Genomic DNA, 27,492 nt, shown 5'->3' with positions numbered 1-27,492 from the left:
GAGCTGGTGTGAAGGTTGCCACTACCCCTCCCTCCCTCTAGCAGGAGCTGGTGTGAAGGTTGCCACTACCCCTCCCTCCCTCCCTCTAGCAGGAGCTGGTGTGAAGGTTGCCACTACCCCTCCCTCCCTCCCTCTAGCAGGAGCTGGTGTGAAGGTTGCCACTACCCCTCCCTCCCTCTAGCAGGAGCTGGTGTGAAGGTTGCCACTACCCCTCCCTCCTCCCTCTAGCAGGAGCTGGTGTGAAGGTTGCCACTACCCCTCCCTCCCTCCCTCTAGCAGGAGCTGGTGTGAAGGTTGCCACTACCCCTCCCTCCCTCTAGCAGGAGCTGGTGTGAAGGTTGCCACTACCCCTCCCTCCCTCTAGCAGGAGCTGGTGTGAAGGTTGCTCCCAGTGAGGATGGACGTGATGCTGGAGGGGTCGTACAGGGCTTCATCATCTTCGTCAGAGCTCAGAGCCGACGAGTCCAGGGCCTGACGCTGCGCCTGCTGCACCTTCCTCCTGAAACACACCATCATCACCATCAGCTTCAGAAATGTTATCTTCATCATCTATTGTTCACTATAACAGAGGCTGTAGGTGGGTCTCAGCAAACGTGTGGTAGTAGAGAGTTGACTTCTACAGTAGACAGTGTAGTTCCCTGTAGTATCTGTCAGGGAGAGAGCCCTCTGCTGGTCAGATATGGGAACTGACTGGTGTGACATACAGGGATGACTGCTCTGTCTGCTAGATCTGTCTCTGCCTCCCCCTTCACAGCTGACCTGCACGTACGTGTGTGTGTGTGTGTGTGTGTGTGTGTGTGTGTGTGTGTGTGTGTGTGTGTGTGTGTGTGTGTGTGTGTGTGTGTGTGTGTGTGTGTGTTCCCACAGCACTGTTGAGTGGGGTTTAATGAGACACTTTTACACAGCTGGGTGAGTGTGACTGACGAAGTGTGTGTGTGTGTGTTTGAATCCGACTGCTTTATTCTCTAATGACGTGTGTCTCATAGCAGCATCTCTGTTGAGGGATCAGAGAGGAGCTCAGTGATCCATAGAATGATACACAACCAACACACACAGAGCACGCTAGTTTGGCTGTGGGGAGTGAACAGGCTGCCAGTAAATGTCAGCTCACTGAACTCATTACCAATGACAAGAGAGGAACAGAAAGAGGTCTGGAGGGAGTGGAGGGGAACAGAAAGAGGTCTGGAGGGAGTGGAGGAGAACAGAAAGAGGTCTGGAGGGAGTGGAGGAGAACAGAAAGAGGTCTGGAGGGAGTGGAGGAGAACAGAAAGAGGTCTGGAGGGAGTGGAGGAGAACAGAAAGAGGTCTGGAGGGAGTGGAGGAGAACAGAAAGAGGTCTGGAGGGAGTGGAGGAGAACAGAAAGAGGTCTGGAGGGGAGTGGAGGAGAACAGAAAGAGGTCTGGAGGGAGTGGAGGAGAACAGAAAGAGGTCTGGAGGGAGTGGAGGAGAACAGAAAGAGGTCTGGAGGGGAGTGGAGGAGAACAGAAAGAGGTCTGGAGGGAGTGGAGGAGAACAGAAAGAGGTCTGGAGGGGAGTGGAGGAGAACAGAAAGAGGTCTGGAGGGGAGTGGAGGAGAACAGAAAGAGGTCTGGAGGGAGTGGAGGAGAACAGAAAGAGGTCTGGAGGGGAGTGGAGGAGAACAGAAAGAGGTCTGGAGGGGAGTGGCGGAGAACAGAAAGAGGTCTGGAGGGAGTGGAGGAGAACAGAAAGAGGTCTGGAGGGGAGTGGAGGAGAACAGAAAGAGGTCTGGAGGGAGTGGAGGAGAACAGAAAGAGGTCTGGAGGGGAGTGGAGGAGAACAGAAAGAGGTCTGGAGGGGAGTGGAGGAGAACAGAAAGAGGTCTGGAGGGGAGTGGAGGAGAACAGAAAGAGGTCTGGAGGGAGTGGAGGAGAACAGAAAGAGGTCTGGAGGGAGTGGAGGAGAACAGAAAGAGGTCTGGAGGGAGTGGAGGAGAACAGAAAGAGGTCTGGAGGGAGTGGAGGAGAACAGAAAGAGGTCTGGAGGGAGTGGAGGAGAACAGAAAGAGGTCTGGAGGGAGTGGAGGAGAACAGAAAGAGGTCTGGAGGGGAGTGGAGGAGAACAGAAAGAGGTCTGGAGGGGAGTGGAGGAGAACAGAAAGAGGTCTGGAGGGAGTGGAGGAGAACAGAAAGAGGTCTGGAGGGGAGTGGAGGAGAACAGAAAGAGGTCTGGAGGGGAGTGGAGGAGAACAGAAAGAGGTCTGGAGGGAGTGGAGGAGAACAGAAAGAGGTCTGGAGGGGAGTGGAGGAGAACAGAAAGAGGTCTGGAGGGAGTGGAGGAGAACAGAAAGAGGTCTGGAGGGAGTGGAGGAGAACAGAAAGAGGTCTGGAGGGGAGTGGAGGAGAACAGAAAGAGGTCTGGAGGGGAGTGGAGGAGAACAGAAAGAGGTCTGGAGGGAGTGGAGGAGAACAGAAAGAGGTCTGGAGGGGAGTGGAGGAGAACAGAAAGAGGTCTGGAGGGAGTGGAGGAGAACAGAAAGAGGTCTGGAGGGAGTGGAGGAGAACAGAAAGAGGTCTGGAGGGAGTGGAGGAGAACAGAAAGAGGTCTGGAGGGAGTGGAGGAGAACAGAAAGAGGTCTGGAGGGAGTGGAGGAGAACAGAAAGAGGTCTGGAGGGAGTGGAGGAGAACAGAAAGAGGCCTGGAGGGAGTAGAGGAGAACAGATATAATTGGGCTGGTTCAGAAGAAGAGCCACATCTAGGAGAAAGGAGATACTTAGTAATCTAACATGAAACAGGTAGAGTGTCAGACTTGGAAACACAACAACACACAGACTTACTTGAGCTCAGTCTCCAGCGCGGTGACTCTGCCCTGCAAGGCCTCCTTTAGTTCCATCTGTTCCTCCATCTCTCTCTGGGCCTTCCTCCTCAATCCCTCCATCCTCTCTACCTCTGTCTCCCCCTCATCCACCTGTCTCTTCAGAGCCTTCACACGCAGAGACAGCTACAACACAGAGGAATCAGTCAGGGTGAGTGAGTGAGTGTGTGTGTATAGGGTGAGTGAGTGTGTGTGTACCTGGTCTCTCTGTTCTGTGTGTTGTTGTCTCTCTTCCTCCAGGGTAAAATTGAGCTCCTTCAGTTTCTTCTCCAGGCGACGCTGAGACGACAACATGGAGTTCTTCTCCCTAAGACACACACAGACAGACACACACAGACAGACACACACACAGACAGACACACACAGACAGACACACACAGACACACTTAACTCTTTAGCACAAACATGAACAAGGTGATTCTGGGTACAGATGTGTGACCAGTTCATAATATCATAAGCTTTACTTGTCATCAATAATGTGAATGTCAATTTGAAGTGAGGTACACTTCTCTAACTAATAGTAAACCCCCATACCAACCATAAAATATCATATTCTAGACTATGTGGTGCATTGTGGGGTCTGTAGTTCCTGGGGTGTGGTGCATTGTGGGATGTGTAGTGTGCGGTGTACCTATCCTCGCTGTGGAGGCGTTCCTCCAACTCATGAACTTTACTCTCCAGCTGAGCCACTCCTACAGAGGAGCGAGACTGACCCTCCATATCAGATACTCTGGTCTTCAACTCCTTCATCTGGAGAGAGAGATTTAACATAATCATCACTCAGACCTTAAGATCATTTCAGTGGAGACGCATACTTAACGTACATGTCTTTCTAGGGCATTCTTGTCCAGCTCCAGGTCCTGTCTGGAGGATCTCTCCTGCATCAGCTCTGAACGCAGCTGCTCCATCTTCACACAGACAGACAGAGACAGAGGAGCGCAGAGACAGAGGAGCGCAGAGACAGAGGAGCGCAGAGACAGAGGAGCGCCAGAGACAGAGGAGCGCCAGAGACAGAGGAGCGCAGAGACAGAGGAGCGCCAGAGACAGAGGAGCGCCAGAGACAGAGGAGCGCCAGAGACAGAGGAGCGTAGAGACAGAGGAGCGCCAGAGACAGAGGAGCGCCAGAGACAGAGGAGCGCCAGAGACAGAGGAGCGCCAGAGACAGAGGAGCGCCAGAGACAGAGGAGCGCAGAGACAGAGGAGCGCCAGAGACAGAGGAGCGCCAGAGACAGAGGAGCGCAGAGACAGAGGAGCGCCAGAGACAGAGGAGCGCCAGAGACAGAGGAGCGCCAGAGACAGAGGAGCGCCAGAGACAGAGGAGCGCCAGAGACAGAGGAGCGCCAGAGACAGAGGAGCGCCAGAGACAGAGGAGCGCAGAGACAGAGGAGCGCCAGAGACAGAGGAGCGCCAGAGACAGAGGAGCGAGAGACAGAGGTGAGCGCCAGAGACAGAGGAGCGCCAGAGACAGAGGAGCGCCAGAGACAGAGGAGCGTAGAGACAGAGGAGCGCCAGAGACAGAGGAGCGCCAGACAGAGGAGCGCAGAGACAGAGGAGCGCCAGAGACAGAGGAGCGCAGAGACAGAGGAGCGCAGAGACAGAGGAGCGCCAGAGACAGAGGAGCGCCAGAGACAGAGGAGCGCCAGAGACAGAGGAGCGCCAGAGACAGAGGAGCGCCAGAGACAGAGGAGCGCCAGAGACAGAGGAGCGCCAGACAGAGGAGCGCCAGAGACAGAGGAGCGCAGAGACAGAGGAGCGCCAGAGACAGAGGAGCGCCAGAGACAGAGGAGCGCCAGAGACAGAGGAGCGCCAGAGACAGAGGAGCGCCAGAGACAGAGGAGCGCCAGAGACAGAGGAGCGCCAGACAGAGGAGCGCCAGAGACAGAGGAGCGCCAGAGACAGAGGAGCGCCAGAGACAGAGGAGCGCCAGACAGAGGAGAAAGAGGGTGAGTGGAGAAAGAGAGAGGAGAGAGAGTTAACGAGTACATTATTTTCCTAGCTTGGTCCTGGTTCTTTCAACTGTTAACCAACAGACTGCTGAAAGCTGCTAGACACACATTTATAGTGTGTGTGTGTGTGTGTGTGTGTGTGTACCTGGTCTCTGGTCCTGGTGACTCTGTCAGTGAGTAGCTCCACAGATCCCTTCTCCTCCTCCAGCTCCAGCTCCAGTCGTTTCATCTTGTCCTCCGTGCTGCGGAGCTCCCTGCTCTTGTCTGTGAGGCTGCTCCTGCTGTTTTCCAGTTCAGCCTCTAGGTGGTGCAGGCGGTTGGTGAGCAGCTCCTTGTCCAGCTGAACATTGTCTCTCTCCTCAACCACAGACAGCAGCTCCTTCTTCTGACGGGACGCCTGGCGCACAACACACACACACACTCTGGATCAGCATTAAAAACCAAACACCTTCACCCCTCAAACTCAACTCTGGACCTCAAAGCCAGTTCCACTGTGTTTTTTCATTGTTCCCATCTAATCAGGGAACGATTTAGACCTGGGACACCATGTGGGTGCAATTCATTACCAGGTAGAACAGAAAAGCAGCAGGCTCTGGACCTCGTAGGGTGACAGTTGACTACCCCTGACCAATACCATCACCTCCTGAAGACTCTTTCCTCCTCCTCTCTTAGCCCGTCCCTTCCTCCCTCCATCCATCTCTCTCACCTCCTGAAGACCCTTTCCTCCTCCTCTCTTAGCCCGTCCCTTCCTCCCTCCATCCATCTCTCTCACCTCCTGAAGACCCTTTCCTCCTCCTCTCTTAGCCCGTCCCTTCCTCCCTCCATCCATCTCTCTCACCTCCTGAAGACCCTTTCCTCCTCCTCTCTTAGCCCGTCCCTTCCTCCCTCCATCCATCTCTCTCACCTCCTGAAGACCCTTTCCTCCTCCTCTCTTAGCCCGTCCCTTCCTCCCTCCATCCATCTCTCTCACCTCCTGAAGACCCTTTCCTCCTCCTCTCTTAGCCCGTCCCTTCCTCCCTCCATCCATCTCTCTCACCTCCTGAAGACCCTTTCCTCCTCCTCTCTTAGCCCGTCCCTTCCTCCCTCCATCCATCTCTCTCACCTCCTGAAGACCCTTTCCTCCTCCTCTCTTAGCCCGTCCCTTCCTCCCTCCATCCATCTCTCTCACCTCCTGAAGACCCTTTCCTCCTCCTCTCTTAGCCCGTCCCTTCCTCCCTCCATCCATCTCTCTCACCTCCTGAAGACCCTTTCCTCCTCCTCTCTTAGCCCGTCCCTTCCTCCCTCCATCCATCTCTCTCACCTCCTGAAGACCCTTTCCTCCTCCTCTCTTAGCCCGTCCCTTCCTCCCTCCATCCATCTCTCTCACCTCCTGAAGACCCTTTCCTCCTCCTCTCTTAGCCCGTCCCTTCCTCCCTCCATCCATCTCTCTCACCTCCTGAAGACCCTTTCCTCCTCCTCTCTTAGCCCGTCCCTTCCTCCCTCCATCCATCTCTCTCACCTCCTGAAGACCCTTTCCTCCTCCTCTCTTAGCCCGTCCCTTCCTCCCTCCATCCATCTCTCTCACCTCCTGAAGACCCTTTCCTCCTCCTCTCTTAGCCCATCCCTTCCTCCCTCCATCCATCTCTCTCACCTCCTGAAGACCCTTTCCTCCTCCTCTCTTAGCCCGTCCCTTCCTCCCTCCATCCATCTCTCTCACCTCCTGAAGACCCTTTCCTCCTCCATCTCCTCCCTCTTTTCCTCCTCCAACTCCTCCCTCTTTTCCTCCTCCAACTCCTCCCTCCATCCCGCTCACCTCCTCCTCCAGTCTCTTGAGGGAGGTCTGGCTCCTCTCCAGTTCTACCAGTCTGTCGTTGCCCTGCCTCTGGACCTCCTGTGTCTCCCTGCGAGATCTCTCTCTCTGTTCCTCCAGCTGGGCCCTGAGAACCTGCACCTCCTCACCAGACAACTGGGACAGAGACTCAAACTACATGGACAGAGAAAGAGGCAGAGTGAGAGCAAGGAGAGAGCGAGGAGTAAGAGGACAGAGAAAACTAGATTTTTATTTGCACAGTGTACATTTGTAAATACAGCACTTCAATGCAGTACACAGAGCATCAGAAAAACCCATGTAGACACACACTCCTCACCTCCTTATTGAGTTTGTCCAGGGACCGCTCCTGCTGTCTCCTCTGTTCCTCCAGCTGTGTGTTGGTCTGTGTGAGCTGGTCCCTCTCCTTCTCCATCTCCTCCAGACGCAGGCTGAGCTGCCGGTGGTCCTGGCCCAGCCGAGAGGCTCCTCTCCTGGCCTCGTCAAGCTCCTGCCTCAGCCCCCTCAACTCCGCCTGGAGGGACAGCTCTGCCTCCGAACTCTCTGATGCACTGGAAGCCAGCTGAGACTGGGGACACACACAAATACATACTGTGAAACACAACACACCCACTAACAAAGAGTTGTGAGAAAGAGGTAGTGTAATGTGTGTGTGTGTGTGTGTGTAGCAGTGTGTATGTCTCACCTCCAGACGTGAGAGTTTCTCTCGGAGGCGTGTGTTAGCTGCCTCCTGCTCCTGCTGTGAGTCTCTGAGAGCGTTTAGTTCTGTCTGGGTTCTGGCCAGCCGCTCTGTGTTTGACTGCAGCTCCTGCTCAGTGCTGGAGAGTTTCTCTCCCAGTCTGTCTCTCTCCCCACGAGCATCAGTCAGCTCTGACTGCAGGCCAGACACTACCGACGGGTCAGGGAGCTATGGAGAGAAACAAGAGAGAGGAGTGGTTGAGAGAAGGATGGAGATTGTGAATATAAGGGAGGAAAAGTGGCCATCTTTCCCAGTCACATAGCTGGTACTACACAACACACACCTGTTTGGTTCTCTCCTGGGCTTTGGCCAGATCCTCTTTGGCCCGATTTGATTGGCCCCTCAGCCTGTCCATCTCATACTTAAGCTCCGCCTCCTGCTCCTGGTTGGTCTTCTTCAGGGAGATTACCTCCATGACCTTTTTATCAAGCTCCGCCCTTTTCTTCTCTGCCTCTGATTGGGCCTGCTGCAGATCGGCACGCAAACTCTGCAGCTCCTGACATGACAGTGGAGAACAGTGTCAGTGTGTACCTTGTTGAGTGTGTGTGTTTGTCAGTATCAGTGTGTGTGTGTACCTGGTTGAGTGTGTGTGTTTGTCAGTATCAGTGTGTGTGTGTGTGTACCTGGTTGAGTGTGTGTGTTTGTCAGTATCAGTGTGTGTGTGTGTGTACCTGGTTGAGTGTGTGTGTTTGTCAGTATCAGTGTGTGTGTGTGTACCTGGTTGAGTGTGTGTGTTTGTCAGTATGTGTGTGTACCTGGTTGAGTGTGTGTGTTTGTCAGTATCAGTGTGTGTGTGTACCTGGTTGAGTGTGTGTGTATGACTGGGGTCTGGTATCTGCTGTTTCATGGTGTTGACTCTCTCCTGTACTTCGTTCAGTTCTTCCTCAAGCTCCTCTTTCTCCAGACGAGCCTGCAGCATCCTGCAACACACACAACATTTTAACCAATACAAGATCCATTTCAAAATCTAGAAATCAAGTCACAGATCAGCACTGATCAGACACGTTTAGTTTGATCAGAGGCTACAGTTCAATCTCCAATGCTGATATCAGTTCCTCAAAGTTGATAAAATGTTTTGTTGTTATAGTTAGGTCATTCTACGGTATCACAAATTCTTCAGTCAGTCAAATAGAGAAACACAGAAGCTGGTTTAACTAGAATGTCAGCTACACGGCCATAAAGCGCAGCTATTAAAACCCTCTAGAGTCTAAGCCAGGGGAGGGGGGTTCTAAAATATGGAATTGTTTTAAGATGGTCATACCACGGCTACTAACATGCATGCAGCCCATGCAAAAAACATTTCTCTAGCTTAAACAGACACATTTTGATGGGATTTTTTGAATATGTTGATTACATTTCCGCGGAGGCGCGGACATCGTAGGCTAAGGGCTAGCACGGCTGGCTGCTAGCACGGCTGGCTGCTAGCACGGCTGGCTGCTAGCACGGCTGGCTGCTAGCACGGCTGGCTGCTAGCACGGCTGGCTACTAGCACGGCTGGCTACTAGCACGGCTGGCTACTAGCACGGCTGGCTACTAGCACGGCTGGCTACTAGCACGGGCTACTAGCACGGCTGGCTGCTAGCACGGCTGGCTGCTAGCACGGCTGGCTGCTAGCACGGGCTACTAGCACGGGCTACTAGCATGGCTATAACCTATAGACAGCACATATATAGGCTCCCTCACAGTGGCTCAGGGGTGATGGGCGGGTCTCTAGCCAATAAGACACAATGAGAGGAGGAGACATTAACGGTACAGAACGAGAGAACAGAATTGGGACATGTGGATGGTTACATAGATCTATACATGGATGGTTACATAGATCTATACATGGATGGTTACATAGATCTATACATGGATGGTTACATAGATCTATACATGGATGGTTACATAGATCTATACATGGATGGTTACATAGATCTATACATGGATGGTTACATAGATCTATACATGGATGGTTGAAAAACAGGAAGAGATGTGCAAGACTTTGTAAGTGAAGTGTGTGTGTGTACAGTACCAGTCAAACTTCCTTAGTTACTGTTATTTTTTACTTATCTATTTTACTTAAATCTTATTTTTCTCAAAACTGCATTGTTGGTTAAGGGCTTGTAAGTAAGCATTTCAAAGTAAGGTTGTATTCTCTGTACGTGCGTGTACGCACTCCTGTTTGGTGGTCCGTAGTTCATCTCTAATACTGTGGAACTGCGCCATCCAGTGGCCACTCTCGTCCCTGCAGTCTTCCAGCTGCTGCTGTAGAGTACGCACCGACGCATTCACACGCAACCGCTCTGACTCGATACCCGCCTGAGACTGGGGAGAGAGAAGAGAGGGAGGGTGGATATGAGAGAGTGTGGGGAGAGAAAGGTAGGGGAGAGAGAAGAGAGGGAGGGTGGATATGAGAGAGAGAGAGTGGGGAGAGAAAGGTAGGGGAGAGAGAAGAGAGGGAGGGTGGATATGAGAGAGAGAGAGAGAGCGTGGGGAGAGAAAGGTAGGGGAGAGAGAAGAGAGGGAGGGTGGATATGAGAGAGAGAGAGAGAGAGTGGGGAGAGAAAGGTAGGGGAGAGAGAAGAGAGGGAGGGTGGATATGAGAGAGAGAGAGAGAGAGAGAGTGGGGAGAGAAAGGTAGGGGGGAGAGAAGAGAGGGAGGGTGGATATGAGAGAGAGAGAGAGAGAGAGTGGGGAGAGAAAGGTAGGGGAGAGAGAAGAGAGGGAGGGTGGATATGAGAGAGAGAGAGAGAGTGGGGAGAGAAAGGTAGGGGGGAGAGAAGAGAGGGAGGGTGGATATGAGAGAGAGAGAGAGAGTGGGGAGAGAAAGGTAGGGGGGAGAGAAGAGAGGGAGGGTGGATATGAGAGAGAGTGGGGAGAGAAAGGTAGGGGGAGAGAGAAGAGAGGGAGGGTGGATATGAGAGAGAGAGAGAGAGAGAGTGGGGAGAGAAAGGTAGGGGGGAGAGAAGAGAGGGAGGGTGGATATGAGAGAGAGAGAGAGAGAGAGTGGGGAGAGAAAGGTAGGGGGGGAGAGAAGAGAGGGAGGGTGGATATGAGAGAGTGTGGGGAGAGAAAGGTAGGGGGGAGAGAAGAGAGGGAGGGTGGATATGAGAGAGAGAGTGGGGAGAAAGAGAGAGAGTGGGGAGAGAAAGGTAGGGGGGAGAGAAGAGAGGGAGGGTGGATATGAGAGAGAGAGTGGGGCGAGAAAGGTAGGGGGGAGAGAAGAGAGGGAGGGGGAGAGAAGAGAGGGAGGGTGGATATGAGAGAGAGAGAGTGGGGAGAGAAGAGGGAGGGTGGATATGAGCGAGAGAGAGTGGGGAGAGAGAGGGAGGGTGGATATGAGCGAGAGAGAGTGGGGAGAGAGAGGGAGGGTGGATATGAGAGAGAGAGAGTGGGGAGAGAGAGGGAGGGTGGATATGAGAGAGAGAGAGTGGGGAGAGAGAGGGAGGGTGGATATGAGAGAGAGAGAGTGGGGAGAGAGAGGGAGGGTGGATATGAGAGAGAGAGAGTGGGGAGAGAGAGGGAGGGTGGATATGAGAGAGAGAGAGTGGGGAGAGAGAGGGAGGGTGGATATGAGAGAGAGAGAGTGGGGAGAGAGAGGGAGGGTGGATATGAGAGAGAGAGAGTGGGGAGAGAGAGGGAGGGTGGATATGAGAGAGAGAGAGTGGGGAGAGAGAGGGAGGGTGGATATGAGAGAGAGAGAGTGGGGAGAGAGAGAGTAAGACGTGTCATTAAGAATGTGAGATCAGCTGATGTACTGCTAGTCTGCTGCTTGTGGCTTTGTCTGTGCAGTCAAACGTAACGGTGTAATCACTTGTTCCTGCTATAATGCACCGGTGTGAAGCCAGTGGGTCTCAATCACTTCACACTCTGCTGCTCCCTCAGTGCACGCGTGTTTGGGAAAGAGCTCTTCTTGGGAAAGAGCTCTCAAGTAAGATTTTGACTGTACCGTTTTCCACCTGCTGTATCCTGTGGCCGTGGTGAATAAACGTTGAAACTTGTGTGTGTACCTGTGAGACCTGCTCCATGGTACTCCTCAATCTCTCCATGTCAGTGCTGTACTGTTCTCGAAGTGTCTCGATCTCTTTGTCGTGCGTGGCCACCTCGTCCTTCAGGGCTCCCTTCAGGGCCGTCAGCTCCCTCTCTCTCTGTCTCAGAGAATCCTCCAGCTTCTGCTTCAACATGGACACCTCTGACAGAGACGCTTGACACATCACTAGGTCCTGCAGACACACAATACACACATAACACATTCCTACAGGACAATTACAAAGAGTGCACAACAAAGATCTTGTGTCTCAAGACCACCCAAATGTGTGTTGTGTTACCGTCTTGTTGCCGTTCTCTGTCCTCAGCTCCTCCTGTAGCTCAACCAGTCGGTCCTCCATCTCTCTGACTCTGGACTCAGCACTCTCTCTCGCCATGCGCAACTGACTCAGCCTGACAGAGACCTCGATTTATTCATTTAACCTTTATTTCTACAGGTTATTCTCATTGAGATAAAATGTATTTTACAAGACAGATCTGATGCTCTTTATCTCAACACTAACAAAGAACCTTTCAATAAGCCATCATTATAACCAGCAGGGACCTTTACTTCTGATCCAGCGGCCTGGAGTCACTTTCAACCTGCCTGGTTCCTCTCAAGGTTTCTTTCTACCCAGGTCATTTGTCCTGCTCACTGTTACTCACTCAGAGTGTGTCTGGTGTAGTTCAGTCTTCGTCCTGTCCACAGTCTCCTGGAGCTGCATGTTCTCATCCAGACATGACTCCAGCTCTGCCTTTAACACAGGGTCAGAGCTGCCCACAGAGCCCTATGCACACACACAGTCCTATACTGTAGGCTACATGACCACCACAACATCAGACAACGACAGACAGTGGGGAGGTGAAATATTTAGGAGAACAGGCATGATTCTCTAAACATGCTGTGTGTTCTTCAGAATAGTGTCAGACAGGCGTGTTTCCTCAGTAGAATTCACATACATGATTAAGTGATTATAGGGTGTTAGAGTTAAATACCAGCCCAACTCCCTTAAGCCAACACATGATGACTCATTATCAGATAGAATACTGGGTCCACCTCTAACCCAACAGGTTTAAACTGGTTTAAATCATCTGTGGTCCATTTACATGGCTTTTAGGGCATGTAGTCTGCCACTAAAAACCACAACAGCAGCTCCTCTCAGAACACACACACACGGTGGGCTCAGCTGGTGTGTGTACTGTTGAAACAGCTCACCGTGAGAGCTCCCTAGGTGCCAAACAAACACCATCGCTCCACTCTTTCCATCACGTCCCAAATGATCCCTCCTTCCTCTTTTCTCCTACTCTCCTCCACTCACCCTCCTCTCCTCCTGTAGTGAGGTCTGTAGCTCCATCATCTTCCTCTCCAGATCCCTCTTTTCTCTCCTCCACTCCTCACCAGAGCTCTCACTGGGCTGAGAGGGGGAGAGTGACTTAAGTGGATACCCCATAGAATGACAGCTAGCACCACCAATGACAAACTGAAATAAGAGGATGAGCAGTACTACGGAGGTGTATAGAGATGTATATTAGAGTACTACAGAGATGTATATTAGAGTACTACAGAAGTGTATAGAGATGTGCATTAGAGTACCGCAGAGGTGTATAGAGGTGTATATTAGAGTACCGCGGAGGTGTATATTAGAGTACCGCGGAGGTGTATACAGATGTATATTAGAGTACCGCAGAGGTGTATTGAGATGTACAGTACCAGTCAAATGTTTGGACACACCTACTCATTCAAGGGCTTTTCTTTATTTTTATTATTTTCTACATTGTAGAATAACAGTGAAGACATCAAAACTATGAAATAACACATATGGAATCATGTAGTAACCTAAAAAAGTATTCAACAAATCAAAATATATTTTATATTTGAGATTCTTCAAAAGTAGTCACCCTTTGCCTTGATGACAGCTTTGCACACTCTTGGCATTCTCTCAACCAGCTCCATGAGGAATGCTTTTCCAACAGTCTTGAAGGAGTTCCCACATATGCTGAGCACTTGTTGGCAGCTTTTCCTTCAGTCTGCGGTCCAATATGCCAAACCATCTCAATTGGGTTGAGGTCAGGTGATTCTGGAGGCCAGGTCATCTGATGCAGCACTCAATCATTCTCCTTCGTGGTCAAATAGCCCTTACACAGCCTGGAGGTGTGTTGGGTCATTGTCCTGTTGAAAAACAAATGATAGTGGGACTAAGCGCAAACCAGATGTGATGGCGTATAGCTGCAGAACCCTGGTAGCCATTCTGGTTAAGTGTGCCTTGAATTCTAAATAAATCACCGACAATGTCACCAGCAAAGCACCCCACACCATCACACCTCCTCCTCCATGCTTCACGGTGGGAACCACATATGCGGAAATCGGTTCACCTACTCTGTGTCTCTCAAAGACACAGCAGTTGGAACCAAAGACAGATTTCCTAATGTCCATTGCTCGTGTTTCTCGGCCAAGCAAGTCTCTTCTTATTGGTGTCCTTTAGTAGTGGATTCTTTGCAGCAATTCAACCATGAAGGCCTGATTCACGCAGTCTCTTCTGACCAGTTGATGTTGAGATGTGTATGTGCTTGAACTCTGTGAAGCGTTTATTTGGGCTGCAATTTCTGAGGCTAGTAGCTCTAATGAACTTACCCTTTGCAGCATAGGTAACTCTGGGTCTTCCTTTCCTGTGGCGGTCCGCATGAGAGCCAGTTTCACCATAGTGCTTGATGGTTTTTGCGACTGCACTTGAAGAAACGTTCAAAGTTCTTGAAATTGTCCATATTGATTGACCTTCATGTCTTAAAGTAATGATGGACTGTCATTTCTCCTTGCTTATTTGAGCTGTTCTTGCCATAATATGGACTTGGTCTTTTACCAAATAGAGCGATCTTCTGTAAACCAACCTTACCTTGTCACAGCACAACTGATTGGCTCAAAACACATTAAGGAAAGAAATTCCACAAATTACATTTTAACAAGGCACACCTGTTAATTGAAATGCATTCCAGGTGACTACTTCATGAAGCTGGTTGAGAGAATGCCAAGAGTATGCAAACCTGCCAAAGGCAAAGGGTGGCTACTTTGAAGAATCTCAAATATATTTTGATGTTTAACATGTTTTTGGTTACTACATGATTCCATGTGTTATTTCATAGTTTTGATGTCTTCACTATTATTCTACAATGTATACATGTATAAGTACCAACATTTTGACTGGTACTGTATATTAGAGTACTACTGAGGTGTATTAAGATGTGTATTAGAGTACTACTGAGGTGTATAGAGATGTATATTAGAATACTACTGAGGTGTATTAAGATGTGTATTAGAGTACTACTGAGGTGTATAGAGATGTATATTAGAATACTACTGAGGTGTATAGAGATGTGTATTAGAATACTTCTGAGGTGTATAGAGATGTACAGAGAGCACAAAAGTATTGGGACAGTAACACATTGTTTTATTTTTTGTTCTGTACTTTGGATTTGAAATGATACAATGACTCCGAGGTTAAAGTGCAGACTGTCAGCTTTGATTGGAGGGTATTTTCATCCATATCAGGCAAACTGTTTCGAAATTACAGCACTTTTTGTAGATATACCTCTGGTCCCCTAAAATGGGCTTGGGACAAATTCACTTGTGTATTAAAAAGTAGTAAAAAGTTTAGTATTTGGTCCCATATTCCTAGCAAACAATGACTACATCAAGCTTGTGACCACAAACTTGTTGGACACATTTGCTGTTTGTTTTGGTAGCGTTTGATACTTTTTTGCCCAATAGAAATGAGTGGTAAATAATGTATTGTGTAATTTTGGAGTTACTTTTATTGTAAATAAGAATATAATATGTTTCTAAACACTTCTACATTAATAATGTGTATACTACCATGATTATGGATTATTCAGAATAATGATGAGTGAGAAAGTTAGAGGCATAAATATCTTACCCTTCAAAAAATGCTAACCTCCCTTGTTATTGTAATGGTAAGAGGTTAGCATGTCTTGGGGGTATGATATAAAACGCTAACCTCCCTTGTTATTGTAATGGTAAGAGGTTAGCATGTCTTGGGGGTATGATATAAAACGCTAACCTCCCTTGTAATTGTAATGGTAAGAGGTTAGCATGTCTTGGGGGTATGATATAAAACGCTAACCTCCCTTGTTATTGTAATGGTAAGAGGTTAGCATGTCTTGGGGGTATGATATAAAACACTAACCTCCCTTGTTATTGTAAGGGTAAGAGGTTAGCATGTCTTGGGGGTATGATATAAAACGCTAACCTCCCTTGTTATTGTAATGGTAAGAGGTTGGCAAGGGGGGTCTAACTTTCTCACTCATCATTATGGGGCGGCAGGTAGCCTAGTGGTTAGAGCGTTGGACTTGTAACCGAAAGGTTGCAAGATCGAATCCCCAAGCTGACAAGGTAAAAAAATATGTCGTTCTGCCCCTGAAGAAGGCAGTTAACCCACTGTTCCTAGGCCGTCACTGAAAATAAGAATTTGTTCTTAATTGACTTGCCTAATTAAATAAAGGTGAAATAAAAAATGATGAAATATTCATTCAGGACTATGCATTCACATGAATGTAGAAGAGTTTAGAAACATATTCTATTCCTATCTGAACATCCAAAACAACCAACAAGTGTGACACTGTCCCAATACTTTGAGCTCACTGTATATAAGAGTACCTTGAGCTTGGGACAAATAGAGATGTATATTAGAGTACTACTAAGGTGCATTCGGAAAGTATTCAGACCCCTTGACTTTTCCCACATTTTGTTACGTTACAGCTTTATTCTGACATGAATTAAATTGTTGTTTTCCATCAATCTACACACATACCCCATAATGACAAAGCAAAATGTATTAAAAATAAAAAACTGAAATATCACGTTGACATAAGTATTCAGACCCTTTACGCAGTACTTTGTTGAAGAACCTTTGGCACCGATTACAGCCTCTTCTTCTTGGGTATGTCCCCGAAGGAGGCTTTTTGCCTTTTGGTTGGCTGTCATGGTAATCATGGTCATGGTAATCTGTTCTTAACGGACTTGCCTAGTTAAATAAAAAAGGTTAAATAAATAATCAAATAAAAGCTTGGCACACCTGTATTTGGAGAGTTTCTCCCATTCTTCTCTACAGATCCTCTCAAGCTCTGTCAGGTTGAATGGGGAGTGTCGCTACACAACTATTTTCAGGTCTCTCCAGAGATGTTCAACCGGGTTCAAGTCCAGGCTCTGGCTGGGTCACTCAAGGACATTCAGAGACTTGTCCCGAAGCCACTCCTGCGTTGTCTTGGCTGTGTGCTTAGGGTCGTTGTCCTGTTGGAAGGAGCAGGTTTTCATCCTGGAGCAGGTTTTCATCAAGTATCGCTCTGTACTTTGCTCCGTTCATCTTTCCCTTAATCCGGACTAGTCTCCCAGTCACTGCCGCTGAAAAACATCCCCACAGAATGATGCTGCCACCACCATGCTTCACCGTAGGGATGGTGCCAGGTTTCCTCCAGACGTGATGCTTGGCATTCAGGCCAAACAGGTTAATCTTGCTTTCATCAGACCAGAGAATCTTGTTTCTCATGGTCAGAGTCTTTAGGTGCCTTTTGGCAAACTCCAAGCGGGCTGTCGTGTGCCTTTTACTGAGGAGTGGCTTCCGTCTGGCCACTCTACCATAAAGGCCTGATTGGTGGAGTGCTACAGAGATGGTTGTCCTTCTGGAAGGTTCTCCCATCTCCAGAGGAACTCTAGAGCTCAGTCAGTGACCATCTGGTTCTTGGTGGTTCCAAACTTCTTCCATTTAAGAATGATGAGGCCACTGTGCTCTTGGGGACCTTCAATGATGCAGAAATGTTTTTGTACCCTTCCCCAGATCTGTGCCTCGACACAATCCTCTCTCTGAGCTTTACGGACAATTCCTTTGACCTCATGGCTTGGTTTTTGCTCTGACATGCACTGTCAACTGTGGGACCTTACATAGACAGGTGTGTGCCTTTCCAAATCATGTCCAATCAATTGAATTTACCACAGGTGGACTCCAATCAAAGGGAAAGGGTCCGTATACTTATGTAAAAACAAAAATTCTAACAACCTGTTTTTCTTTGTCATTATGGGGTATTGTGTGTAGATTGCTGAGGAAAATGTTTTATTTAATCCATTTTAGAATAAGGCTGTAACATAATAAAAATGTGGAAAAAGTCAAGGGGTCTGAATACATTCCGAATGCACTGTATATTAAAGTACCTTGAGTCCCTGGATCTTCTGGAAGATCACCCTGACTTTGTGTCTGATGACTGAGTCACTCTCACTAGTCCTGAGGGGTGAACAACAACAGGTCAAATACACACGGTCAGAAGGATGTTGATAACTGGCCTAAATTAATGTTGAATGACACAGTAAGATAAATGCTGTACCCTTCTCTGAGGACGCTGTAGATGGTCTGCATGACCTGCTCCTCCTCTCTGGTGACCTCTGAACTCTGAAGCAGAAGGTCAGGGGTCACCTTTAGACAGAGCTCAGTGTTAGTATGTTTTTAAACTTTACTGGAGGTATTGATAATGTACTAGCTAAGTATACTAGTTAGTAACCGCTCTCCCCTCCCGTCCAGTCTCTTACCAGCGGGTCTGTCCGATTGGTTGACGTCGTCTCCACAGCGACAAACGTCCCCGGCGGAGCCCGCTGATTGGCTGGGTGGGGCGTTGCCTTGCTGACGGAGCCTTGGCCCCGCCCCAGGCTGCTGTGAGTGGAGGAGGGAGGGGAGGAGTAGGGGTTGGGGGTGAGAGACGGTGAAGAGGAAGAGTAGGGGTTGGGGGCGAGGGAAGGGGAGATGGTGTCTCTAGGGTCCTCTGCTACAGGAGAGCGCCCCCTCTGTTGTTCTCTGGTACTGCTGCCGTCAAACCTGCTGATCAGTCTGTTGACGGGGGTCTGGGGGTGGGGCTGTGCTGGGTAAGGAAGGCTCTGGGGGTGGGGCTGTGCTGGGTAAGGCAGGCTCTGGGGGTGGGGCTGTGCTGGGTAAGGAAGGCTCTGGGGGTGGGGCTGTGCTGGGTAAAGCAGGCTCTGGGGGTGGGGCTGTGCCATGGTCAGGGGGGGCTGCTCTGTTTGGGAAGGATGGAGGTCAGGGGCATTCTGACTCCCCCCTCCCCTCCCCAGTGACCCGTTGAGCCCGGACTGATACGACCCACACATGATATTCCTCCCCATACCCCCCTCCCTCACCCCTCTATCTGTTCCCTCTTCAGCGACCCCAATCCCTCCATCCAGGTTCCCATAGCTACCAGACCTCCCATCCCCTGGTGGTCTCCCAAATCCTCCTCCCCCCTCACTCTCCAGTAATGAACCATGTGACTGTGCCCTGCGTAACGCTCCTCCCTGCCCTTCTCCCCCCTCTCCCTCTCCCCCTCCCTCCTCTCTGTCTCTCCTGCGGGGCAGACTGCCGTAACCCGGGGGGTAGTGGGTACGGAGCTGCACCCCATACGAATCTCCCTTTGGGCCCCCGTCCTTCATAACCACATAGGGTTGTCCAGCAATACCCTGGACCCTGACAGCCACCCCATACTTAGAGGTGGAGGGGGGCTTGGATCTCAGCTGGGTCGAGGGGAGCACCCCTCCTGAGTCGTTGATGAAGCGGATCTGAACGCCGTAGTCCACGGGGCTCTTACGACCTGATGGAGTACTCATACTGGGGAGGGAGAGAGCGAGAGGGGACGGGGCGGAGGAGGAGAGACAGCGAGAGGGGAGAGAAAGTAGAGAGGGGGAAAGACAAAATTAGTACAGCTATTCCAAGTGTTATACTTTAAAGAAGTGAATGTGACAGCAGTAGTTTATTGTTTTCTCTCCCGGGAAAGTAGGTCAACTGAATATCTGACTGGTATGAATATCATGCAGACACACAGAAAGAGGGTGGACTGTGTGTTTCTATTGGGTTTGCAAGTTACAAAGGTGTGTGAGAGAACGAGTCTCAGTGGAGTTGCTTTAGAATGGACTTTGTTCATAGTGACCTTTATTATTCATTAACCTGGAAAACACACCCTACTTCCCTCTCTGGCTCCCCTTACGTGTACTCACTCTCTCTCTCTCTTTACTTCCACTTGGTTTAGTTTTTCCTTTTCTTTAGAAATCCCTGCCTAGGCCAGGCCAGCCCTGCCCAACCAGCCCAGCAAAGGTGAGTCTCCTTCCTCAATCTAGGATCTTTATTAGATCAATCAACTGTAATCACACATGATCCACAGCCAGTCCTTGTGAACGATCCTTCCTCTGTTTCCCTCAGTAAGTCAACTCAGTCTCCCTCTACATGTCCCTTTGTCACTCAGTCTTCATCTGAGGTTTTTAAACTGTTGACGTCTGACTGTATCATGTCCATGTGTTGAAATGTCTCAGGAGTTCCCGCCTCCCTCTCTATGGTGACCTGTGCCACGTCAGCTCTCATCACTAGGTCATTATACTGCATGCCTCATTAACATGGTCAGCTCTCATCACTAGGTCATTATACTGCGTGCCTCATTAACATGGTCAGCTCTCATCACTAGGTCATTATACTGCATGCCTCATTAACATGGTCAGCTCTCATCACTAGGTCATTATACTGCATGCCTCATTAACATGGTCAGCTCTCATCACTAGGTCATTATACTGCATGCCTCATTAACATGGTCAGCTCTCATCACTAGGTCATTATACTGCGTGCCTCATTAACATGGTCAGCTGTCATCACTAGGTCATTACACTGCATGCCTCATTAACATGGTCAGCTCTCATCACTAGGTCATTACACTGCATGCCTCATTAACATGGTCAGCTCTCATCACTAGGTCATTACACTGCATGCCTCATTAACATGGTCAGCCCTCATCACTAGGTCATTACACTGCATGCCTCATTAACATGGTCAGCTCTCATCACTAGGTCATTACACTGCATGCCTCATTAACATGGTCAGCTCTCATCACTAGGTCATTACACTGCATGCCTCATTAACATGGTCAGCTCTCATCACTAGGTCATTACACTGCATGCCTCATTAACATGGTCAGCTCTCATCACTAGGTCATTATACTGCATGCCTCATTAACATGGTCAGCTCTCATCACTAGGTCATTATACTGCATGCCTCATTAACATGGTCAGCTCTCATCACTAGGTCATTATACTGCATGCCTCATTAACATGGTCAGCTCTCATCACTAGGTCATTAAACTGCATGCCTCATTAACATGGTCAGCTCTCATCACTAGGTCATTACACTGCATGCCTCATTAACATGGTCAGCTCTCATCACTAGGTCATTACACTGCATGCCTCATTAACATGGTCAGATCTCATCACTAGGTCATTACACTGCGTGCCTCATTAACATGGTCAGCTCTCATCACTAGGTCATTACACTGCATGCCTCATTAACATGGTCAGCTGTCATCACTAGGTCATTACTCATTAGCATGTCTTCTTTGCACTTATGACCAACCAACTACAACACCAGGCACTAACCCAGTTACCACCCTTCTCCACCTTCTCTCATTCTCTCCCTCTTTCACACACAGACAAACTTTCATTCTCCCTACCTCCCTCACCGACACACACAAAAACAGAGTCCAGAGTTTCTCCTCTCTTATCAGTGTGTGTCATGGTGGTGATAAATCAATGTCAAGCTCTTGTTCCTGTGGATAGGAAGCCCAGCCCCCACACATGCTCCACTCCTCATACACACTCTGGAATGAACTGTGTACAAGCAGGAACACAAGCTCACAGGTGATCAGTGGTGTGGTAAAGAGCGTCAGTGAATACCTTGGTGCAGTTTATATTTGGTGTCCAGTATAAATCAAAGCCCTGGCTATCAGGACGAGAGAGGAGAGAGACACACCATCCCTAGTCAGATTGACAGATTGACAAAATGACTAAGAGGTTGAGGTTATACTCATATCATCTGTCTGTACTGTAATGATATGAGTATCCCCACCCCCAAACTACTTCCTGTGGCTATGCTCATATCATTACAGTACAGACAGATGATATATGAGTATGACAAAATGACTAAAAGGTTGAGGTTAATCTGTCAATCTGACTAGAGGATGAGTGTGTGTCGTGTGTGTTAGGCTTGGCAGAATTATCGTATAAATGTTGTAGCCGACAATTAAAAGGACAACATTGAACTAAAAATAATCGTTATAATACATTAATTTTAGTAGAAAGGGGAATCAACTTTATATTCAAGTAGATAGTTTATGCAATAGAAGTTTTTCTATTTTTAAATGAAGTGGGAAAGATTCAAATTATTTTACAAACAGATCGGCACAGTCGGAAGGAGCAGGTTCATTTGTCTCATTCATTTTGGAGACAGGGGTGTCATTAGGTATGTCCTAACTAGAGGTCGACCGAGTAATCGGAATTGGCCGATTAATTAGGGCCGATTTCAAGTTGACACCGATTATGGGCGATTACATTGCACTCCACGAGGAGACTGCGTGGCAGGCTGACGACCTGTTATGTGAGTGCAGCAAGGAGCCAAGGTAAGGTGCTAGCTAGCATTAAACGTATCTTATAAAAAACAGTCAGTCAATCTTAACATAATCACTAGTTATCTACACATGGTTGATGATATTACTAGTTTATCTAGCTTGTCCTGCGTTGCATATAACCGATGCGGTGCCTGTTAATTTATCATTGAATCACAGCCTACTTCGCCAAACAGGTGATTTAACAAGCGCAATTCGCGAAAAAAAATCACTGTCGTTGCACCAATGTGTACCTAACCATAAACATCAACGCCTTTCTTAAAAGCAATACACAAGTATATATTTTGAAACCTGCATATTTAGTTAATATTGCCTGCTAACATGAATTTCTTTTAACTTGGGAAATTGTGTCACTTCTCTTGCGTTCTGTGCAACAGAGTCAGGGTATATGCAGCAGTTTGGGCCGCCTGGCTTGTTGCGAACTGTGTGAAGACTATTTCTTCCTAACAAAGACAGCCAACTTCGCCAAACTGGGGATGATTTAACAAAAGCACATTTGCGGAAAAAAAGCACAATGTACCTAACCATAAACATCAATGCATTTCTTAAAATCAATACACAGAAGTATATATTTTTAAACCTGCGTATTTAGTTAAAAGAAATCCAGGTTAGCAGGCAATATTAACTAGGGAAATTGTGTCACTTCTCTTGCGTTCAGTTTGGGCCGCCTGACTCGTTGCGAACTAGTTTGCCAGAATTTTACATAATTATGACATAACATTGAAGGTTGTGCAATGTAAGAGCAATATTTAGACTTATGGATGCCACCCGTTAGATAAAATACGGAACGGTGTTCATTGTTCATTCAGTATTGTTGTAATTGTCATTATTACAAATATATATATATAGATACAAATCGGCCGATTAATCGGTAGCGGCTTTTTTGGGCCCTCCAATAATCGGAAAACCATACTCGGTCGACCTCTAGTCCTAACTCATTTTTACAGATGCATTATAAGCGCAAAACATTTTGCAACAAAAATGACAATAACCGTGGCCATTTGCATGACAATTAATCATGCCATTGTAATTACAACTCCTGTGTGTACAGTTCAGCTCATCACTTAGCACATACCTCGCCCTAAGACAGACATCCAAAGCATGCCATAGAACAAGCCCCCCCGTCACTGTACATTGGTGCAGACAACCGTAACACGTGCACACAGTCACACACACGCAGTCACACACACCTCCTAATGGCAAGTAGTGGTGAAACAAGTCAGGTCTTTCAGACAGAGGACAACAGAAAGACAGCTACAAGTCAGGTCTTCCAGACAGGACAACAGAAAGCCTAGGATATTTATTTCAGATATAGGTCAACAGATACAAAGGATCTTCAACACCAACCCTTCTTTCTGCATGCATAGGCTAATCATCCATAATCAGTTGTAGAGGTTGAGTTTAAAGCAGTATTTCTAAATCCCTTGTTCTTGGGAGTATGTTGCTGACCTCCTGACATTGATTTATTTCATTCTACAGTTTAATCTAGGCACTTGGCTACTCTAAGGAGGGAGGAGCATTGCTTGCCTGTCCCTAGTACTGAAACATATTGGGAAACACTGCCTGCTTGTGCGCCTGCGTGTGTGAGACAGAGGCTCAGTCTCAGCAGGGAGAACTGACAGTGAATAGGACCAAACATAACAGGAACACAGGAGTGGACCCCAGCCATTTCCCTCACTCTTTCTCTCTCATTCCACCTCCCTTTCTCTCTCATTCCACCTCCCTTTCTATCTCATTCCACCTCCCTTTCTCTCTCATTCCACCTCCCTTTCTCTCTCATTCCACCTCCCTTTCTATCTCATTCCACCTCCCTTTCTCTCTCATTCCACCTCCCTTTCTCTCTCATTCCACCTCCCTTTCTCTCTCATTCCACCTCCCTTTCTCTCTCATTCCACCTCCCTTTCTCTCTCATTCCACCTCCCTTTCTATCTATCTATCTATCTTTCTGTGTGTCAGTGTGTCAAGCCACTTCCAACAGGCCAGTTCAGCTGCTAGCAGTGAAAGGGGACAGCGGAGAGGAGAGGGCCAGGGTAAGGGGAGACAGTCAGGGGACAGAGGGTGAGCCCATCCTATTGTCCAAACGATGTGGAGCAGAAAATGAGGGCAGAAATGCTGGGAACGCAACACTCTTCTCCCCCATGGCCCTCTCCAGCTCTCCCTCAGTCTGTCTGTCTGCCTCACTTATATCACTGTTCTGCACCTGACCCTCCCTCCATCTCTCTAACCTGTCCATCTCTCTAACCTGTCTCTATCCCTCCTTCACTGCCTCCCTCTAACCATCTCAAACCCTCCCTCCCTCCCATAACCTCTCTATCCCTCCCTCCCATCCTAACCTCTATCCCTACCGCCCTCTCTCTAAACTCTCTATCCTTCCCTCCCTCCCTCTCCATAACCTCTCTATCCCTCCCTCCCATTCTAACCTCTATCCCTACCGCCCTCTCTCTAACCTCTATCCCTACCGCCCTCTCTCTAAACTCTCTATCCTTCCCTCCCTCCCTCTCCATAACCTCTCTATCCCTCCCTCCCATCCTAACCTCCATCCCTACCGCCCTCTCTCTAAACTCTCTATCCTTCCTTCCCTCCCAATCCCTCCATCCATCTTCCTAACCTCTATCCCTCCCTCATCCATCTTCCTAACCGCTCTATCCCTCCCTCCCTCCCTCTCTCATCCATCCATCTCTCTAAACTCTCCAGTCTTCCCTCCATCCCCCTAACCTCTCTCTATCCCGCCATCTCTCTCTCTATCCCTCCCCTGGGTTCCAAATCTATGTGTCTATCTCTCTGGAGGGAAGCACATGATGAGGCAGCTGACCGGACCTGCAACAGAGATTGACTGTGGATACTTGTCTGAGGTTAAGACCAACAGGCTTCTGTTTAGCCAGTGCTTCACACCATGTACTTTAGAGAGAATAGGTAAGGGATGGTGCCCTGCAGCCTAACAACAGACTGACTACAGTGTGAGCAGGTGAAGGAGTCCTCACTCAGACTCTAGAGTCCTCAGATTACTGACTCCCTTAAGGCGTCAGCATGCTTCAGTTCAGCTGGCGCCTAGACGAGACCTTTGTTTGAAAAACAAGGGGGGGAAAAAAGCGGCAATAGTACTGTTTGTCCATTTTGAGACGCCGTAGCCAGTGTACACTTCCTCAAAATAGTCTGAATGAATAACTCAAGTAATCTGTCATTAATTTTGACATTTTTGCAGAGGAGATCTTACAGGAAATAAAAATAAAACCTACATCTAAGATGTTTGGTGCAGTTGTCATTCATCTCTTGTTGAATGACAACAAAAACTATTGAAGAATCCCTACTGTTGACCAATCACCAACGAAGCGGCGTAGACTTCGGCTTGCCTCAAGAAAAAAAAAAAAAAGTGCCCCGAACAGCCAAAACGAACAAAAGTCCAAAACGAATTAAAAAAAAGGTCAAAATGTCGTCGTAATATATGCACAAACTCTTCCGAACCGTTTCAGCTGGAATGCATGCAGACGCCTTTAGTGTTTCCTAACCCGCCGGCTCTGCTCTCAAATGTAATTCTCCCGCACTGAATTGAATTAAGGCCACCTCCATCTCTGGGGAGGGATGGGAGAATTGAGAGAGAGAGAGAGAGAGTGTGGAAAGAGACCACTGCAGTATGGAGTCATGGCTGTGGCTGTCTTTGATTCATTCAATAGTGAGAGTAGAGAGCATAAAGTCAGTAGGCTAGAAATCTTTGTTCCCACTTAGCCTCCTCTAAGCTTCATCACGATACTGGACTGTACTCTACAACCAAGGCCTTGTCCCTGCATATAGGGCAGTGCTTCAGTGAAAGCACCTGAAAGAGGATAGCCTTATGACTGTCTCCTTCTGTGGTGACAAATAGATTCCATATCATGACTGATGTTGGGCCCTATAAAATCTGGTAGATTTTTTGCCTGATTTCTCCGTTTTGTTTTTCTAGGTTTCCGTTTTTCGCAGTTTATTCAGGTTCACTCAAAATCACACTTTAATAGAAAAACAAAAGATAATATTGTTCAAATATTGTTGAATTCCATTTTAGTGTCTAGATTCTGTGTTCCATCCAGAACACAGATTTTATAGGGCCCTACTGATGACTGTCAGTCATGAGTGGCTGACGGCTGAAATACCAAAGACTTTCCACATTAATGCTGCTGTCAATAGAAAATGTAAATAACACACCAACTTGGGTCCCCAAGACAGTCCTTCAGTTAAGACTGTTTCCTTGGTGATTGGCAATTCATCCCTTCTGTCTCTTCATTACATTCTTGACTTAGACCAGACCCTTTTCCACTCCTCTCACACTCAAACAGCCATTTCTTCCTCTCTGATTCCAATGGCACTCATTGGCATAATAAAGAAGACTTCAGTGTTGCCAAACGGAACAAAAACACCAAATAGAAGCACCTAATACCCCCCCCCAGTCACCCACATTCCACACTGTGATGCTCAGTAAACAGCCCCCTTAAACACACCTTCTACCTGCACACTTCAGGGTCTCTGCTCTAAGAGCATCCAATCTGTAAACAGTCTTATCGCGCTCTGTCACTCTCCCTCTGTCAGTCTCTCTCTCCCTCTCTCTGTCTGTCTGTCTGTCACTCTGTGCCTGTGGCAACAGTAAAACATGTCCCTCAGGCTGAGCTTTCTCCCATCTGTCATCAATACACTGCTGTGTTAAATTCTACATACTAACAGCCAAAATAATGCATAGACATCAATGTCAAGTTTAAATTCATATCATCACCTTATCAAACATCTAACACTTGCGATCTAACATCAGAAATGAGACAACACCCTTGCCACTTTCTGTAGGCCACATGTCCATGAGTAATCACTGAATGTTGGCCAATAAAATGACAAAGAATGGTAAATAGTTACGTTTAGGTCTCTTTTGAACAGAGTTCGCTGGCTACATTGAATTCTTCAGTGTATGCGTCATAGTATCATGTAGCGCAAGTGAAACTTGGGAGAAGAGAGGCAGTGAGCCAAGTTGTTGAAGTTGAGCTCTGAGAAAGTCAAATAACTGACATGTAAAAAGAGAACGTGTGCCATTGACAGATGGGTACACTGACTGTACACATGGTTTTAAATGAGAATTCCACTACGGGAGAGATCTAAACGAGGCAATGCAAAGATACACCTGCTCCGTGGCCTTTGAATTCTGAGTGACGTTACTCAGCACCGTTTCGCCATCATTAAAAGTAAACTTAGGGTAAGAAGACACCAACAAGAGAGCAAGTTATCAAAGACTGAGCGGACAAATGTATTAGCTAGCTATGTGTCTGTAATGTGCAAGCCACCAGCTAGAGCTAGCAAGCTAACCCTAAGCTACTGTCATAACTAGCTAGTTAACCTAACTGTCTGGGTTAGTTCGCTAGCTAGCTTGCTAACTAGAGCGAACTAAACAACATCCAGAAACATACCTGCTATTTGGTCAAAGTAGTACAATTCATCAATTTATTTTCGACTTTCGAGTCCTCTTCTGTTGTTTTACTTGGTGTTAATACAGATAATGTTTAAATCGGACAGAAAACACTTCTGAAAGAGCAGAGCATATCCATAATTCGAGACAGACAGATAAATTCGTTAAATGCAGCTCCAACCTGTTACCTTTGTGACCGATGCCAGACGAGCCGCCCAGCCTCGCTAGAGGGAATACAGGTATTGGTTGAGCACATAGCA

The 27,492-nt window shown here is 48.1% G+C and overlaps 1 protein-coding gene across 4 annotated transcripts; it reads right to left on the bottom strand.

Annotated features, from left to right (window-relative positions):
- Nucleotides 1–27,448, bottom strand: LOC106594398 (cingulin). Of its 4 annotated transcripts, none has more exons than XM_045718939.1 (20): nucleotides 17,924–18,986; nucleotides 17,722–17,810; nucleotides 17,552–17,621; nucleotides 12,654–12,749; nucleotides 12,001–12,122; nucleotides 11,637–11,748; nucleotides 11,319–11,531; nucleotides 9,485–9,633; nucleotides 8,126–8,246; nucleotides 7,610–7,822; nucleotides 7,273–7,494; nucleotides 6,907–7,155; nucleotides 6,573–6,743; nucleotides 4,926–5,177; nucleotides 3,659–3,742; nucleotides 3,466–3,584; nucleotides 3,033–3,141; nucleotides 2,797–2,960; nucleotides 349–499; nucleotides 1–209 (listed from the first exon to the last, which is right to left on the bottom strand). In XM_045718939.1, exons 1-19 carry the CDS (start codon nucleotides 18,983–18,985, stop codon nucleotides 361–363), a joined length of 3,756 nt encoding a protein of 1,251 aa, XP_045574895.1. In that variant the 5' UTR covers nucleotide 18,986; the 3' UTR covers nucleotides 1–209; nucleotides 349–360. The 4 variants fall into 4 exon arrangements, with proteins under 4 accessions (XP_045574895.1, XP_045574894.1, XP_045574898.1 ...); XM_045718938.1 differs by lacking the exon at nucleotides 1–209 and adding an exon at nucleotides 27,234–27,448 and having other exon boundaries at nucleotides 224–499; XM_045718941.1 differs by lacking the exon at nucleotides 1–209 and adding an exon at nucleotides 261–304.
- Between the last annotated feature and the right edge of the window lie 44 nt (nucleotides 27,449–27,492).

Source organism: Salmo salar, chromosome ssa05, assembly GCF_905237065.1.
Source record: "Salmo salar chromosome ssa05, Ssal_v3.1, whole genome shotgun sequence".
NCBI classification, from domain to species: domain Eukaryota; kingdom Metazoa; phylum Chordata; class Actinopteri; order Salmoniformes; family Salmonidae; genus Salmo; species Salmo salar.
This window is presented reverse-complemented; position numbering and strand designations above follow the sequence as displayed.

Excerpts from the sequence above, each read along its gene's own strand:
- LOC106594398 (XM_045718938.1), bottom strand. The coding sequence starts at position 18,985 with ATGAGTACTCCATCAGGTCGTAAGAGCCCCGTGGACTACGGCGTTCAG. Across the intron at positions 9,634-11,318 it reads CCATGGAGCAGGTCTCACAG|TCTCAGGCGGGTATCGAGTC; the intron begins GTACACACACAA and ends CTCTCTCCCCAG. Across the intron at positions 7,495-7,609 it reads CCCAGGAGAGAACCAAACAG|CTCCCTGACCCGTCGGTAGT; the intron begins GTGTGTGTTGTG and ends TTCTCTCCATAG.